This window comes from Lolium perenne, chromosome 1 (genome assembly GCF_019359855.2).
Source record: "Lolium perenne isolate Kyuss_39 chromosome 1, Kyuss_2.0, whole genome shotgun sequence".
Classification (NCBI taxonomy): Eukaryota; Viridiplantae; Streptophyta; class Magnoliopsida; order Poales; family Poaceae; genus Lolium; species Lolium perenne.
In genome coordinates, this window is record NC_067244.2 from 37,602,664 (window position 1) to 37,620,807 (window position 18,144).

Consider the following 18,144-nt stretch of genomic DNA (forward strand, 5'->3'; position numbering starts at 1 on the left):
GGAGAAGAGGCAGGGATGAGAGGGGAGCAGATGGTGTGAAGAAATGGAGCTCAGAGCTCCTCTATTTATAGCGGATGAAGGGGTGCCGTGGGTGCTGTGAAGGGGCATCCATGGCGCAGCGTCTACGGTGATCGAAGGGGTAAGGCGAGGATGGCTATGGATAGGCGTCGTCCTGGCGATGCTCAACGTGCAGCGGGCGTAGAGAAAAGGTGACGGGATCGATCGAGAGCTTGTATGGAGTGCGGCGGTACATGCGGGATGATTCCGACGAGGACGACGGAGACGGTGCAGGGGCAGGCTATGGACGTTGTCTAGCTCGTAGAGGGTGGTGAGTAGATGCTCGATGCAGTGATAGCTTGTGCAGGGGAGGACGAGGGTGCTCGAGCGTGCGACGCACTGGCGCGTCCAGAGCGCGCTCACCGCGTGCCCTGTCGTGCACTGGCACCGTTTTGGACGCGACGCGTCTGGCCAATGCCGTGCCTTGGCGAGGCTCGGCCGTGCATGGTGGGGTTCCTTGTGCAGGGTAGATGCTCTAGGACAAGGTTTGGAGGAGAGAGGGAGGCCAGAGAGAAAGTGAGAGAGGGTGGCCAAAGGTGGCTGGCATGGTACGGTGTGGTTCTCCTCTACTCCTTTCTCCACTTTAAACGATGATGGCAAGGACTAGGCTCGATGCAGGGGATGCAGGAGAAGCTGATCATCACGATTTAAAGGTGGTTTAGGCTATGAACCAGTGTGTAATGGTGTGTAACACAAAACTGGATTGATGCCTGCCAGGTGTTCGGCACAATGCCCGCAAGAACATTTTGGTTGAATTCTGGATTTCTTTTTGGTGCAACTCAATCATATAATTATTGTGTTAGAATGGTGGTGGTGGTGTTCATTTTGGAGTTGATTTGCAAAGTTTCAAAAAAAGGGGTCATCTTCACTTTGTTTCAAGGTCACCACTTGTCAAATTCATTCTGGTCAACCTGGTCAAAGTTAGCCATGGTGGTGAGGAAGTTGCTCACCTTGACAAGGTCTTGGATGACAGGGCAAGTGTTGACCAAGTTTAGTTTAAGAAAAGATAAAACCAGGGGGGTAAAGTGAGGAACACTTTATAAAACTCACTTTTGACCATTATCACATGTATGTTGGTTTTGAGATTTGCTTTGATTTGATTCTTGTTTCTTTGATGAATTTGTGTTTGTTTATCATATATAAGTATTCTACAAGCAAGAGATCAAGCAATGGTGGCCTTTGGTGAAGATTTGCAATTTGGCCTTATTTGTGACACTATATGCATAGAAAAGGTTTTTGTTTGTTGCAAAATTTGAGTTTGGGAAATTCTTTTTTTTTCTTGATTTATTATTGTTGAAACTTGGGATGTTACAAATAGACTACTTTAATAACATCACTAGAGTAGCACACAGATTAATAGTGATACAAAGCTCATGATCACATAAAGATCACACCATGGGAGAGAGAGATGAACCACATAGCTACCGGTAGAACCCTCAGCCTCGGGGGATAACTACTCCCTCCTCATCATGGGAGACAACAACAGCGATGAAGATGGCGGTGGTGTCGATGGAGATGACTCCGGGGGCAATTCCCCGTCCCGGCGGCGTGCCGGAACAGAGACTTCTGTCCCCCGAAACTAGGTTTCGCGATGGCGGCGGCGCCCCTGGAGTCTTTCTAGAATATGATTGATTGATTTCGGGTTTTCGCGTCGCGAGGGATTATATAGGCGAAAGGTCAGCGTCGGTGGAGTCCCGAGGGGCCCACACCATAGGGTAGGGCGGCCCCCTCCTGGCCGCGCTGGCTGATGGGGAGGAGGCCCTGGGCCTCCTCTGGCCTGGCCCTTCTGGCTTCGTAAGTCTTCTGGCGAAATAGAATTTCTGTGATTTTTCTGGATTTTTCCGAGCACTTTGGTTTTTGGGCCTTTTCTGCAATAAATAGACATAATAAACAGAAACTGGCACTGTGGCATCTTGTTAATAAGTTAGTCCAATAAATGCCTTAATATGATATAAAGTGCATATAAAACATGTAGCAATTGGTATAATATAAGCATGGAACATCAGAAATTATAGATACGTTGGAGACGTATCAAGCATCCCCAAGCTTAGTTCCTACTCGCCCTCGAGTAGGTAAACGATAACAAGGATAATTTCTGAAGTGACATGCTACTATCATAATATTGATCAATACTATTGTAAAGCATATGAGATGAATGAAGTGATTCAAAGCAATGGTAAAGATAATGACTAAACAACTGAATCATATAGCAAAGACTTTTCATGAATAGTACTTTCAAGACAAGCATCAACAAGTCTTGCATAAGAGTTAACTCATAAAGCAATAGCTTCTTAATAGAATGTTTTGAAGCAATACAAAGGAAGATATAAGTTTCAGCGGTTGCTTTCAACTTCAACATGTATATCTCATGGATAAATGTCAACACAAAGTAATATGATGAATGCAAATAAGCAAGTATGTAGGAATCAATGCACACAATTGACACAAGTGTTTGCTTCTAAGATGGAAATAAGTAGGTAAACTGACTCAACATAAAGTAAAAGAAAGGCCCTTCGCAGAGGGAAGCAGGGATTACTCTTTGTGCTAGAGCTTTTTATTTTGAAAACATGGAAACAATTTTGTCAACGGTAGTAATAATTCATATGTGTTATGCATAAAACATCCTAATTAGCTCGAATTTCCATGGATTATCATTGCATTACATATGTTTCAACCAAGTGTCACAAAGGGGTACCTCTATGCCGCCTGTACAAAGGTCCAAGGAGATAGATCGCATTTGATTTCTCGTTTTTGATAGATCTCAACTTGAGGACATCGATACCGGGACAACATAGAAAACAGATAATGGACTCCTCTTTAATGCTTAAGCATTCAACAACAGATAATATTCTCATAAGAGATTGAGGATTAATGTCCAAACTGAAACTTCCACCATGATACATGGCTTTGGTTGGCGGCCCAATGTTCTTCTCTAACAATATGCATACTCAAACCATTTAATCATTAGAAATCACCCTTACTTCAGACAAGACGAACATGCAAAGCAACTCACATGATATTCAACAAAAGTGTAATAGTTGATGGCGTCCCCAGAAACATGGTTACCGCTCAACAAGCAACTTATAAGAAATAAGATACATAAGCTACATATTCTTTACCACAGTAGTTTTTAAGGCTACTTTCCCATGAGCTATGTATTGCAAAGACAAGGAATGAAGTTTTAAAGGTAGCACGCAAGCAATTTACTTGGAATGGCAGATAAATACCACGTAGTAGGTAGGTATGGTGGACACAAATGGCATAGGTTTTGGCTCAAGGTTTTGGATGCACGAGAAGCATTCCCTCTCAGTACAAGGCTTTGGCTAGCAAGGTTGTTTGAAGCAAACACAAGTATGAACCGGTACAGCAAAACTTACATAAGAACATATTGCAAGCATTATAAGACTCTACACTGTCTTCCTTGTTGTTCAAATACTTTTACCAGAAAATATCTAGACTTTTAGAGAGACCAATCATGCAAACCAAATTTCAACAAGCTCTACAGTAATTCTCCACTAATAGGTTCAAACTACATGATGCAGGAGCTTAAACATGATCTATTTGATAGCTCAAAACAATTGCCAGGTATCAAATTATTCAAAAAAAAATTAGAAGCATTTTCTGTTTCCAACCAAATAGCAATAAATGCAACAACTTTTAACTTTTGCCATGAATATGAAAAACGAAGAACACAAGTGTTCAAATGAAAAAGTGGAGTGTGTCTCTATCCCACACAAGGATTGCTAGGATCCGAATTTATTCAAACACAAACAAAGCGAAAATAAACACACAGACGCTCCAAGTAAAGCACATAAGATGTGACCGAATAAAAATATAGTTTCACTAGAGGTGACCTGATAAGTTGTCGATGAAGAAGGGGATGCCTTGGGCATCCCCAAGCTTAGATGCTTGAGTCTTCTTGAAATATGCAGGGATAAACCACGGGGGCATCCCCAAGCTTAGACTTTTCACTCTTCTTGATCATATTATATCATCCTCCTCTCTTGACCCTTGAAAACTTCCTCCACACCAAACTCAAAATAATCTCATTAGAGGGTTAGTACATAATCAAAAATTCACATGTTCAGAGAGGACACAATCATTCCCAACACTTCTGGATATTACCCAAAGCTACTGAAAGTTAATGGAGCAAAGAAATCCATTCAAACACAGTAAAAGAGGCAATGTGAAATAAAAGGCAGAATCTGTCAAAACAGAACAGTCCGTAAATACGAATTTTTTCGAGGCACTTAACATGCTCAGAAGAAGAAGCTCAAATTGAATGAAAGTTGCGTACATATCTGAGGATTACTCATGATTTTTCGCAGATTTTTCTGAGTTTCCTACAGAGAGATCTACTCAAATTCGTGACAGCTAGAAATCTGTTTCTGCGCAGTAATCCAAATCTAGTATCAACCTTACTATCAAAGACTTTACTTGGCACAACAATGCAATAAAATAAAGATAAGGAGAGATTGCTATAGTAGTAACAACTTCCAAGACACAACAAAACAGTAGCAAAATAAAACATGGGTTATCTCCCAAGAAGTGCTTTCTTTATAGCCATTAAGATGGGCTCAGTAATTTTAATGATGCTCTCGCAAGAAATAAGAGTTGAACCAAAAGAGAGCATCAAAAGCCAATAAGAAATACTTTTAAGTCTACCCCACTTCCTATGAAAAGGAATCTTGTAAATAAACAAGTCATATAAGCATAATGCAACAAGCATATAAAGGCAACACGCGCGCAACTTCAAGATTCTCAACATAAAGAGGGGAAACTTAATATTATTAAGATGCATATAACCATGTTTCCATCTCTCATAATAGCTTTCAGTAGCATCATTGATGAAATCCACAATATAACCATCACTTAAAACATTCTTACCATGGTTCATATGCATAAAAGTATCATTAATTTTGGCATAAGAACTCTTCTCATTAATAGTAATTGGAGCAGGATCATTATCAAGAATTTGAACATGGTAAACAAGTTGCATACTAAGGGAATTGTTTTTGGCAATCCCATCATAACTATGACAAGTTTCATAAGGATAATTATAACCTATGTCATAGCATTCTTTATAATAATTGTCAAATATTGGAGGCATAGTGTCATCATAAGAAATAGAATAGTTATCTTCCACAGTATGTTCATCTGTAACCATACCATCATTGTTACTAGAAGGAGATGTATCAAACATATAATCATCAGTAGCAAAAGGATTTTCAAACAACTCATCCCCAAGATTAGAGCTTTCTATATCATTATGGGAAGAAGCATGGATAGTACTAATACTATGGCAATTATTAACATCATCATTTTCAGAATTAGTTTCCCAGAGATTTTCAATATCAAAAGTAGTGTGCTCTTCTAAATCATGATCACTAATGTAGGTAAAGGGCATAGGAAGATCACAGTACTCAGATTCATTATCATAATAATCATTAGGAGCAACATACTTACGGTTACCTATCGTTATCTCATACACGCGGGGATATGTCGTTACCTCTTTCTTTTTATTCCCCCTCTTCTTCTTCTTCGTTTCCTTCTTCTTCTTCTTCTTCTTTTCCTTCTCCTCGTTCCCTTCTTTAGGAGGAAGAGGCTTGAAGGGAGGCTTCTCCACATAACCTGATTTATTTCCAGAAACAATAGAAGAAACTTGGGAGGGTTCCTCCTTTTCATTAATAAGTTCAAAACACACAGCGGTCCTATCATATTTTGGCAAAGTGTCATCTTCTAAAATATTTTGTATGTAAGTATTTGTATGGCAATTATCAATGCAATAAGAAAGACACCCATGCAGGACACTATTAATATCAAGAGCACTCATATCCACCAAAGAAGTTTTTCTCAATAACTCTTCACACTCCAAAAATAATGTAAGTTCATCATGCTGATTAGGAGTGATTTCATCATCACAATACAAATTTGCAGCACTTATGAGGTTCGAATTATCATTGGAGGAGCATTGAAAATTAAAATGACCCACTCTATGGCAAAGTTCACAAATAAAAGGATAGAGGGCACAAACTTTTTCACCAAGATCATGTAGAGCCCTTGACCACTTTCTAGTTTTTTTCATTTCTGTGATGGATACAATATTCTTCTTCAATTTTATTCTTTTCACAAGGTCTATGAACTCCACAAAAATTAACATGCTTATAGGAAATAGCATTCTCAGGAGTTTGAGCATGTTCATTGCAATCATTAACAACAATTTCATTTTCCATGCAAGTGTCTTTAAAAGGTTCATGATACATGTACCAATTTTCTTTAGGAACACTAATATGAGAAGAAAGGCTCTATAGCAATCGACCATAATTTGAGGATCAAGGCCATATTTAGCACTAAGCTCTTGAAAATCAGCGGTTTGAGCGAAAGACTTAATGCATTCATATTCATAGTTTATACCTGATTCTTTACCTTTGTCGTTCTCCCAATCTTCAGTATTCTCCTAAATTCTTTCAAGAAGATCCCATCTAGCTTCAACCTCCTTGCTTGTGAAAGATCCCTCCAAACAGACATCTAGATAGTCCTTGTGGTGTCCTGAAAGCCTTGCATAAAAATTATTAATAATAACATTGCGGGGGAGCTCATGAATGGGACATTTGAGCATTAGTGACTTCAATCTCCCCCATGCTTGGGAAATACTCTCTCCATCACGAGGATAAAAGTTATAAATGTAATTCCTATCAATATGCACTTCATGAGGAGGATAAAATTTAGAATAAAAGAGAGGTACAATTTCCTCCCAACCAAGAGATCGACCATTCTTCAGCATCTTATACCATTCCGCAGCTCTGCCCTTCAGAGATATAGAGAATAGCTTCCTCCTAACTTGGTCTTTTGAAATACCTGCACTCTCGAACAACTCGCATAATTCATGTTTAAAGAGTAAATGATCACTAGGATGGACAGTCCCATCTCCAAAATAGCAATTATTCATAGCAAGTTCAACAATTTTTAGAAGTATCTTGAAAGGAATACTTTCAGTAGGTGGATTTAAAATATCACAAGCATCATTAGAGTTATCGCATATCGGAGATAAAGTATTATCAGAGCAAATTTTCTCCCCTAAAGATGGGAAGCTAAAAAGATCATAAAAACTAGCTTCCCCAAGCTTAGACTTCTGCATAGCATTAGCAGTAATTGCGTTCATACTAATAACATTGCTACTAGCATGCAAATAAGGTTCCATAGGTTTTTTAATTTTCGCATCACACAATTCATGTCTTAACTCAGGAAATAGATTAAAAAGCTCACTGTTGTTTTCCATTATGCCTAACTAGTGAAAAATAAAAACAAGAAACAAAAAGATGCAATTGCAGGATCTAAAGGAAATAGCTTCGAGCACTCACACACCGGCAACAGTGCTAGGAAATAGCATAGTAGTCGGAGGATGTGAATACCTTTTACCTTACCTCCCCGGCAACGGCGCCAGAAAATAGCTTGATGTCTACGCACGCTTCTATTCCTGTAGATAGTGTTGGGCCTCCAAGAGCAGAGGTTTGTAGAACAGCAGCAAGTTTCCCTTAAGTGAATCACCCAAGGTTTATCGAACTCAGGGAGGTAGAGGTCAAAGATATCCCTCTCAAGCAACCCTGCAATTACGATACAAGAAGTCTCTTGTGTCCCCAACACACCTAATACACTTGTCAGATGTATAGGTGCACTAGTTTGGCGAAGAGATAGTAAGATGCAAGTGATATGGATGAATATGAGTGGTAATAACAATCTGAAATAAATATGGCAGCAAGTAAACATGTAGTAGAACAGTAAATAAACGGTGATTCGATATTTGGAAACAAGGCCTAGGGATCATACTTTCACTAGTGGACACTCTCAACAATGATCACATAAATAAATAACTTCTCTTCACTTGTGCTACTTTCTCACACTCTCTTGTTGGATAACAAACACCATTCATTGTGTAGGGCTACAAAAGCACACCTCTAGCCGGAGTAAACAAGCTCCACAACATCCGGAGTTCATATTAAAGTAACCTCTAGAGTGCATAATAGACCGTTGCAATTTAGACCGAGTACTAACATAGCATACACACTGTCAACAATAGCTATGAAAGGGGAAATAGATCGCATCAATACTATCATAGTAATAGTTAACTTCATAATCTACAAGAGATTACAATCATAACCTACACCAAGTACTACATGATGCACACACTGTCAACATTACATCATGGAGGAGGAATAGACTACTTTAATAACATCACTAGAGTAGCACATAGATTAATAGTGATACAAAGCTCATGATCACATAAAGATCACACCATGGGAGAGAGATGAACCACATAGCTACCGGTAGAGCCCTCAGCCTCGGGGGAGAACTATTCCCTCCTCATAATGGGAGACAACAACGGCGATGAAGATGGCAGTGGTGTCGATGGAGATGACTCCGGGGGCAATTCCCCGTCCCAGCGGCGTGCCGGAACAGAGACTTCTGTCCCCCGAAACTAGGTTTCACGATGGCGGCGGCGCCCCTGGAGTCTTTCTGGAATATGATTGATTGATTTCGGGTTTTCGCGTCGCGAGGGATTATATAGGCGAAAGGGCAGCATCGGTGGAGTCCCGAGGGGCCCACACCATAGGGTGGGGTGGCCCCCCTCCTGGCCGTGCCGGCTGATGGGGAGGAGGCCCCGGGCCTCCTCTGGCCTGGCCCTTCTGGCTCCGTGAGTCTTCTGGCGAAATAGAATTTCTGTGATTTTTCTGGATTTTTCCGAAAACTTTGGTTTTTGGGCCTTTTCTGCAATAAACATACATAATAAACAGAAACTGCACTGTGACATCTTGTTAATAGGTTAGTCCAATAAATGCCTTAATATGATATAAAGTGCATATAAAACATGTAGCAATTGGTATAATATAAGCATGGAACATCAGAAATTATAGATACGTTGGAGACGTATCAGATGGCCATCACGGCCACAGATTTGGCACGTCACATCGACCCATGGCGTGGTACGGCGGCGACCTCGGCCACGGTCACGGCCTCCTCCTTGCGCACGACCACCACCACGGCCAGTCTGCGGCGAACGGTCGTCAGAGTAGTTGTTGTAGGCACGGCGGTCATCCCGACGCTCAGAGCGGCGATCACCGCGGTCACCGCGATCACCATGGGTGCGGTTGTTGGACTGTTGCCCGTACTGGCACTGCTGGCGAGAGGCAAGGTTGGCGCTGGTCTCGAAGGTCACCTCGGACGGACCAGCAAGCATAGCCTGGCGCTCATCATACGCTTGGAGCTGGGCATATAGGTTTGCAAGAGAGATCGGTGTCGTGACGACACCGAAAGCAGCAACCAGCGAATTGTAGCTTTGTTCGAGGTCGGCGAGGATGAAGGACACATGCTCACGTGTGGGCACCGGACAGCCTGCAGAGGCAAGCTCATCGACGATAACCTGCATCTTGGTGAGGAACGTCGCAGTAGAATCATTATTTTTCTTTGTATTCGCCAGGGCAATCCGCAGATTCGTGATCTTGGACTCGCTTTGAGAGGCGAACATCTCCTCGATGGCCTGCCAGACTCCGGCGGCGTGCTCGATCCTCTGAACATGCGGTAGGACTTCAGAGGAGAGGGATTGGAGGAGGTACCCGAGGACGATCTGATCACGAGCGATCCAGTCGTCATAGGCCGGATTGGGTGCTGTTTCCGCCGGTTTGTTGGCGGCTTTGTCAGCTGGTTTGATCTCCAGGACTTCTGGTGGCTCGGCATCGGTTCCGGTGAGCAGACCGACGAGGCGAGCGCCACGGATCGGCGGGAGTACTTGTGCACGCCATCCTGGGTAGTTGTTGCGGGTGAGCTTGTCGGAGGGTGGAGCGCCCAGATGATATTGCGGAAGAGCAGAGGGGGACGCCATGGCAACGGTGAGGTAGCGGGCGATGGGGACAGATCGATCACGGCTTCCGATTGGCGATCAGTGGAGGTGGCGAAGAAGCCGGCCTGATACCATGTAAAAGTAGAGAACAGGTAGATTGCAACGGGTCTACTCGGTTGATTATCCGAGCCCCTCATATCTGGTATATATAGAAGGTTACATGAGGAGTTTGTATCAACTACTACATAGCATATAAACCGAATCTATCTCTATCTCTAATACATCCCACGCGGGAAAGTTGCCGCGTGCGCTGCCACGCACGCTATAAACACGACACGCGTGAACGCGCCAACCGTCTGAATCTTCCGCGTGTCACTCCGCCTCGCTCGCTCTCCCCTACTGCTCTGTCTCCGCGCCGATGTTCCGCCTCCGTCTCCAGCACCATGCCTCCGCGCCGCTGCGCCGCCGCTCCGCCTCCGGCTACTTCGGCGTTCGGGCGCGGCCAAGCGGCTGTTTTGACGCAGAGATCCGCTCCGGCGATGAGCGGATCCGCCTCGGGACATTCGAGCACGAGGCGGCGCAGGCGTACGACGCCGTCGCTGGCGCCTCGGACGCTCCCGCCGGACGATGAACTTCCACGACGTTTGGACGGGGGAGCAGGCGGAGGCGCTCGCGCCGCCATCGCCGGCCATCACGCATGAGCAGCAACGCCGCCGATGGGAGCTCGAGCAGTGGCTTCTCATCGCCGAGCGCGACGAACGCCTCCGCCTCGAGTGGGCACGACAATTTCCCGAAGACGTCGCGGCGATGGAGGCGTTTTACAATCGGAAGGAGGAGGAGAAGGCAGCGGCGGCGGCGGCGGCGAAGAAGGCGAGCCGCGAGAAGCGCCGGGCGGAGTCCGCGGCGAGGAAGTTGGCGAGGGCCGAGAAGGCGGCGAGGAAGGAGGAGGAGAGGATAAACGGCGCCGGGCCGTCCACCATCGTTCTCTCCTCCTCCTCCTTCGAGTGGACTTCGACGCCGGTGTCCGAGACGACTCCGAGCTGCCACTCGTCCGACTTCACGTGGGATTCGGAGTAGGATAGACTAGTTTCAAATAAAATGTATTTCGTATCGTCAAACTTTTAATATATTTCGTACTTTTAAATAAATTTTGTGTTTTCTTTGAATTGTTTGAATTATTTTGAATTGAGAACGGTCGCAGTGGCCGTTCGCGCCACGCCGCACGCTGCAAAATGACGCGCCCGATGGAGGAGCACTTTTCCCGTCCGAGAACGCGCGGTAAAATGCCGCTTCCGGCGGGGCACTTTTCACCGCTGCACGCGCTATGTGTTTACAGCCCGCTGAAACCGACGTATAGCGCGCCGATTTTTCCAGCACCTGTTGGAAATGCTAAGGCAATTCCGTAAACATTACTCCGTAGGTGTAGCATTTCTCAAAAAAAAATGCGATGAGGCTGTCGATCGAGCGCCATTGTTAAACCTTCTAGTTCGGTGGATTCACAGTAGTAAAACCGAGCTAAGGCCCATACTTTGTTGCCCATCTATATTTTCCACCTACGACGTAGCCCACAGCCCAGCTCCGCGCTCCCGCAGCGGCAACAATATCAACATTTCGCATACCCCGTTGGCCGCTCGAACACTCCAATTCCCCATCTGCAGCAACGGCGATGGCGCCGGCGACTGCACCACCCCGAGCCCCCGATCTCTAGCTAGCCACCGATTTTGAGCCCGATCTCCATGCGCCAACTCCATCTTCTTCCATGGACGGGGAGATCCCTGCCAAGCGACCCAAACCCTCAGATGGTGGCGACAGCGGTAGCGAGGACCGCCTCAGCGACCTTCCTGAAGACCTTCTTCTCCGCATCCTTGACAACATCCGCGACGTCCCCGTCGCCGTGCGGACCAGCGTCCTCTCCAGCCGCTGGCGCCGCCTCTGGAGGCTGCTCCCGGTGCTCAACTTCCCCTTCCCCACTGACCCACAGCACATACGCCTTGCCCTCCAATCCCATGAAGCTCCGGTCATCTGGATCCTCCAAGCCGTCGTCCTGGATGGCAACCCCGATTCCATGGCGCCCTGGCTCCTCATCGCCGCGCCCCGCCTCTTCGGCCGTCTGTCCCTCACCAGCAGGGCGTCACAGAACGGATCAGAGGAGGACATGGCTGACGAGAGAGGAGCCTTTGAGCTTCCCTGCTTCCAGAACGCCGCCTCGATCCGCCTCGAACTAGGGCCTCTTGGGGTCTCCATGCCACCATTGGGCGTATTCGCAAGGCTCAACGACCTCTCCCTGGTTTGCGTCCAGCTACATGGTCCGTGCATGCTCGGTGACCTTGTCTCCTCGCCACGCTGCCCGGTCTTACGGAAACTCATCATCAAAGAGGCCTCGGGTCTAGGCAACCTTGCAATCCACTCTGATTCGCTCATAGCAATCAGCCTAAAGGATGTGCATTTGCACCCAGCCGATGCCCTTGGTCCGGGCCAGGTCACCATTGAGTCCAACTCTCTCTTGCAAATGGAGCTAATGAGTGTGCATTCCTTGCAGCAGCTCACTATTACGGCTGCAGCACTCAAATGTATTTATGTGGACTCTTGCTTTGCAAACTACCGTGCTAGAGCTTCGAGGCATAATCAACCGGTTGCAAACATCTACGCTCCTCGGCTCAAGTCTCTCTATTGGCATGATGCCTATGACCCAAGCTCCACGCAGTTTGGCAACATAGAAAATCTCGAGACGCTGGGTGCATACCTTTTTCAGGTATATGGAAGAGATAACTATGCTCCAAATAACTACATTCTGAGGCTTCTAAGGCGCTTTCAGCTCATCCTCAGTCTCAGATTCTTGCTTCTCTATCAGCCGGTGAGTTCTTTTTTTATGTCAGTTATGCCATCATTGTAAACTTGGAGTCCAAATTAAGGAATTAGCCATATGCATACACCAAAATTCTAACTTGCTTAAGCATGTGAAACATGCCTTAGCTAGCACACCCAGTCATTTGTCCTTTATAGTAGCCTTTTATCTTATGAGATGGCGTTACATTTTTCTACCTTTCAGTAGTTAACATTGATGTTGCAAACCACTACACTGCCTGGGTATAACTGTTATTCAAAGGAGCACATGAGCTCAGACTTACCAGGATAAAAGAACCTTTTATTGTGTGTTATACTGTTATTGACTTTGTAAACGAGATTCTCCTGTTCTTTCTATTTGTTATTAAGTATCCTTTTCGGCGACTTCCCACGTATCTACACCAAGGCATCACTAACCATCAGAATGATTCACTTTTGTGTCTTCACACGAATCTACATCAGGACATTACCGACCAGCAGTTCTTGATGGAAGACATGGCAAGGCTCCCGAATATTGCACGCATGTCCCTGGGTATATGTCCCCAAGGACATTCCTTTGGAGCGAGTGTGTTTCATCTTCTCAGGATGTCTACTGGTTTGAAAACACTGTGGCTTGCACTTGTCGGTTCAACTAGCCACCCAGAGGTAATACTACCCTTACTCTGTTTGTCTATCTCATACCTTTCTATCGCATACCTTGTATGCATTCATATTTCTTTGCATACCGAGGTTTGAGCCGCTAGTAGCCCTACTCTAGGTGTTGGCTTCATACTGGATGTTTTGTTCTGGCAACTAATTAATGTCTTATGTATCTAGCAATGACAATGCATGTTACTCTAGGTGTTGGTAACTTGGTAACATGTTTCAATTTTGGTTAGTCTGTTAGGAATGAGCAAAATTATCGGGCAATGCATGATTCATGATTTTGTTTCCAACAATGAAACGGAATAACTCCTTCGTTTTGTCTTCTCTCTTAAAGATCGGTCTCAGGCGACCCATCTCTCTCTAGAGGGTGGCGCTTTGCTTTGGTTGTCAGGTTGGTTGTAGTGGGGAGGCAGGGAAGGAGATGGTGGTGCTGCACCAGCAGCCATCACGGAGGGAGGTGGGGGTGGCGGTGAAAGATTGGTGAAGAAAAAATGGCTGCCAGAGTGGAGCTGCAGAACTGTTTGAGCTAGAGGAGACGAGGAATCATTCCAACAGGATCTGCTGCATTGGCAGCTCCCATTAGAAACATATGTCATTTATGTGAATTTGACCGAGTCATTGCATGGCTGGCTCAATCTTGATAAAACAGGATTTAGGAGATAATAGTATTATTAATATACTATTACTAGTCGCCAACCTGTGCATCGCACATTGTAGTTACACAGTAGTATTAACAATATAGAGTTTTTAAAATAGTGATGCAACTCTATCAAAAGAAGTCATTGAACAATAGTCTACACACTATAAAGAAATTATAAACAATTGTGATTCACCTTTACAAAAGAATCCATCAACGTAGAAAAACAACGGTGTAAATTTCTTGAACATCAAGTGAGGACCTAGTTAACGGTATGTACAAATTTGGAGTTGTGACACTGAAAATAGACATCTTAGGAAATGGCATGGCCTCTGAAGAAATGTCACGACACAACATATTTATTTTTTTAACGATGTGATTTTTTATGATGTTTTCAGACTGAAATTAGACACCTTAGTAAATGGCATGGCCTCTGAGGAAACGAACACAACATACTTAATTCAAACTGGAGAATTGTTATCAGGAAAAAAATGTAACTGAATGGCTAAAGACCTGTGTCCATTTGTAGGTTGAGCTAATTGAAGTTATCAAGGCAGTGAAACTACAAAAGCTTTGACATATCATTTGTCAACTTACATCCACAAACGACCACCACCTAAGCATCCTTACTTAACAAAATAGTACGATATCCTATTCTTGAAAAAACTAGATGATACCCTGTGAGTTGGTGCGGTAATTTGATGCGACATTACATAAAACACTTTGAAGAAACTACTTAGTTGAAAATTGTGTGTTGAGTATATCAAAATCGAAAATATCGGTTGGCAGCTTGTTTATCATGTCTTGATAAATTACTGTTGGGAGATCTAGCAGACATGCAAGGCAGTATGAGAAAACAACTTTACCTACATTGACATTATTACAGGCAGTATAAGAAAACAAAGTTTACCAACATTGAAATTGTTGCATGTGAGCAGTAAGCTGCTCATTTATATAGTTGGTGTGAAGAGTTGCAGTCAACTTATATATAATAAAATCAGAATTGTTGCGATAAGGCAGCAAATAAGCTATTGTCAGTAAAATACGATTAATATTATGTTCAAGGAAAATAGGCGGGGCTTAGTTAAATACCTAAAGGGCAGAAGAAGAAGCATCACTAATCAACAAAATGTTGGGCATCAAAGTGAATCATTATGTATTAGCATGGAGGATTTGCATGATAGAAAGATAGAAAAACTGATTACTTGATTGCACACGCAAAGAAGAAAGAGCAAGAGAGGAGAAATACGTATTTGAAGGCACTGCTCTAGTGTGGCAATGAAACTGGAGTGCTTGAACATGGACACTGTAGGGGAAGAGCATAATCCTAAGTTTGTTTTGGATCTTTGCAAGGTGCTCTTGCCGCTGATAATTAGGGTGTAGCAGGGCCAACGATTACTGACCATCAGAGATCGTGGTGAATTGGACCAGATCAAGCATGAGAAGGAAATGATGATGACCACGGTGGAAGAAAACCTGATCAGAGGCTTCAAGCAAGGGTGTGGACGCAACGATAGGAATGAAGCAACTCGACTGCTTAAAGGAAATATGATCTTGCAACTTAATTGCTTACTCTTAATGGAGAAGATGAAAGTGGTGAATAAAAGACATTGATGGCATCAATTCATCTCTTGGGCTAGTCGAACCGGAGGGAATAAACTATAGGAGATGAAGATGAAAGGAATTGTCGCCTAGAGCTTGTGCCGAGACAACTTTGTATTGATAGACTGGGCACCGGATAAGGACAACAACACAATGGAGGGATAGAGATGATATTTGAACGGTTGTGATTAACTGATGATGTGGCTAGGTTGCATGTTAAGATACACAACTTAAATGGCCTCCTAGTGGGGTTCTGCTTTATAAGAGATATAGATAGTAAGATATCCAATACAATTATTCTCACTTTCCGTACAGTTTTAGTTACATGAAAACATCAAATCAAACCTCTTTCTCAAAACATATCCATCATATTAGCCGCCGTTTACTGAGTTGAGTTGCAACTATGTTGCACCTTTTATCTTCATTACAGAACTCAATATGTTATTAGATGGGATCTCGATCTCCAAAGAACCAAATGAAGTTATTATGAAAAAACAAAAGAAGTTCTTAATCTTTATTGATTCTTAGCCTCCAGAGTTTTTTCTTGTATTCTGTATTTTCCATGTAATAGTGTTCAACGCTTCATTTTGGATGTTGCTTATACAAAATAATGCAACTTTTAGAACGTAGCAAGAGCACACTCAATGTAAGAAAAATTCATCACATCACCTCAAAAAGAGATAAATAATTATCTATTTTTCATCATGGAAGAGATAGACATCAGCATACTCTTTTTTTTCTATCCGACTGCCCTAACATAGATTTAAAATGAGGCTCATATAGAGAGAAAACAATGAAATGGGAATATAATGCTAAAAGTTAGTACAAACCTGTGCAAGTGAAGTGAACCACATACCAAAGTCAGCGAATTTTAGTTAAAGTATTCTAGATATGCAAGCATAGTAAGAAATTAATGGAAAATCAGTTCAGAAACATAGATAAGAGCATTATTCATTTGTCAGATAAACCATGGATTTTCATTTATTTATTCTATGGAATGATCTAAATTGTGGAAGCGGAATATAAATTCAGAGGCTAGAAACGTATGAAATGGTGAATCTGTTCGTTACCTTGAGAAGTCAAGACTAGTCGAACCTTCAATAACGGAAGCAATTAATGTAACCATACTGGGCATAGTGGTAGCTAAATTCATTTCGGGTCAATATAAGATTATAAATCCTATTTGTGATCTACATAGAAATATTAGTTGATCGTGTAAGTTTCTTGGAGAATTTATTTTGGGAGCTTTTGCAGAGTATAGTTTGAAGAAGTACATTCAGTGCCATGCATATATTCTATTCCTGCCGCATACAATGTAAGCATAAATCTGGTGAAAGTAGATTGAGCCGGCGACATATTTGAACCATTATCAATGAAAACTACTCAACGCTATAAATTCTGGAACCACTAAAAGGTTACTCTGGCATCCTAGGTGCAAATTAATGCTTTGTCATATTTTCTATAAGTGGCAGCTATGAAATCTAAATCCTATGCTGCCAACCCAAGTTCGTATTTATCGTCTGTGGATGGATCTGTGATTCTCCGCCTATAGACAGAGATGCATGAGAGGGGCATCGCTTGGAAGGAAATTAAAGGGGGACTGGATTGTGGATTTGGGGCTTTTTCTTTTATATTGGTTGCAGCGCAGCTGAATCTTTGAAGTCAAGGATGGCAAGAACAGGGCACTTGCAAAGGCGAAGGAAGATGAAGAGTGACGCTACGGCTCGTTCGGCTAAACACCTTTTTTTGTTTCTTTTAGAATGCTAAACGCCATTGAGGCAGAAAGGTTATGATGCTGCGAGGGAGATGATTATTTGGCATCCCGAAGCGTTTTTTTTTTTGTTAAGAGGGTTACTCGCAGGACAGCTGGCAAGGACTCCGTGAGGCACTTCAGCTAATGGATGCCATTAACTAACTGCAGATTGGAAGGGCAATTAGCTTAGTTTTCTAGTAGGATTAATGGGGACTCAAATGGTGCCTTCAATTAGTAAACATAAGATAAGATAAGATTCTTTAGGAATTTGTTTTTAAAGATTGCATCAACAAGACAATAACAATGGCATAAGGCTAATTTAAGATCTTATTGATGCACAAATACTGTCTGCATAAGTATTAAAATGTTTGTTGTTTGCATAGAACAATCATATTCTCTGCAATAGCTGTTTTACATGTGTTATTATTTTGTGAATTTGTTAAGAGCATGTTATATATCCTGCCAGCCTTAGAATTTCTACTTCCATCATTCTTATTTCATGGCATTAAATCCCATCGGCTGATCTTACAGCATCTGTTGGAGTATTAATCTAATATATATGCACCTTATTTCAGGTACAACCTGTGTGCCCATCAGGTTGTAGTTGTGATCATCCATCAAATTGGAAAACTGAGGAACTTGCGCTGAATCTCCTCGAAGAAGTAGAAATCCATGATATTAGAGGAACTGAACATGAAGCTGCTCTTATCAAACGGTTATTCGATTGGGCAACAGTGCTAAAAAAGATGACAGTAACTTTTCACCGCTCAG

General features: G+C 43.1%; 1 protein-coding gene across 1 annotated transcript; it reads left to right on the forward strand.

Moving 5' to 3' along the window:
* The first annotated feature begins 11,651 nt into the window (after positions 1 to 11,651).
* Positions 11,652 to 12,785, forward strand: LOC127334386 (putative F-box/FBD/LRR-repeat protein At3g49030). Its single transcript, XM_051360863.2, has one exon. The coding sequence runs from the start codon at positions 11,652 to 11,654 to the stop codon at positions 12,783 to 12,785; it is 1,134 nt and encodes a 377-aa protein (XP_051216823.2).
* Positions 12,786 to 18,144: the final 5,359 nt, after the last annotated feature.

Bases quoted from the DNA above. Each gene is read 5' to 3' on its own strand.
- LOC127334386 (XM_051360863.2), top strand. From the start codon at position 11,652: ATGGACGGGGAGATCCCTGCCAAGCGACCCAAACCCTCAGATGGTGGC.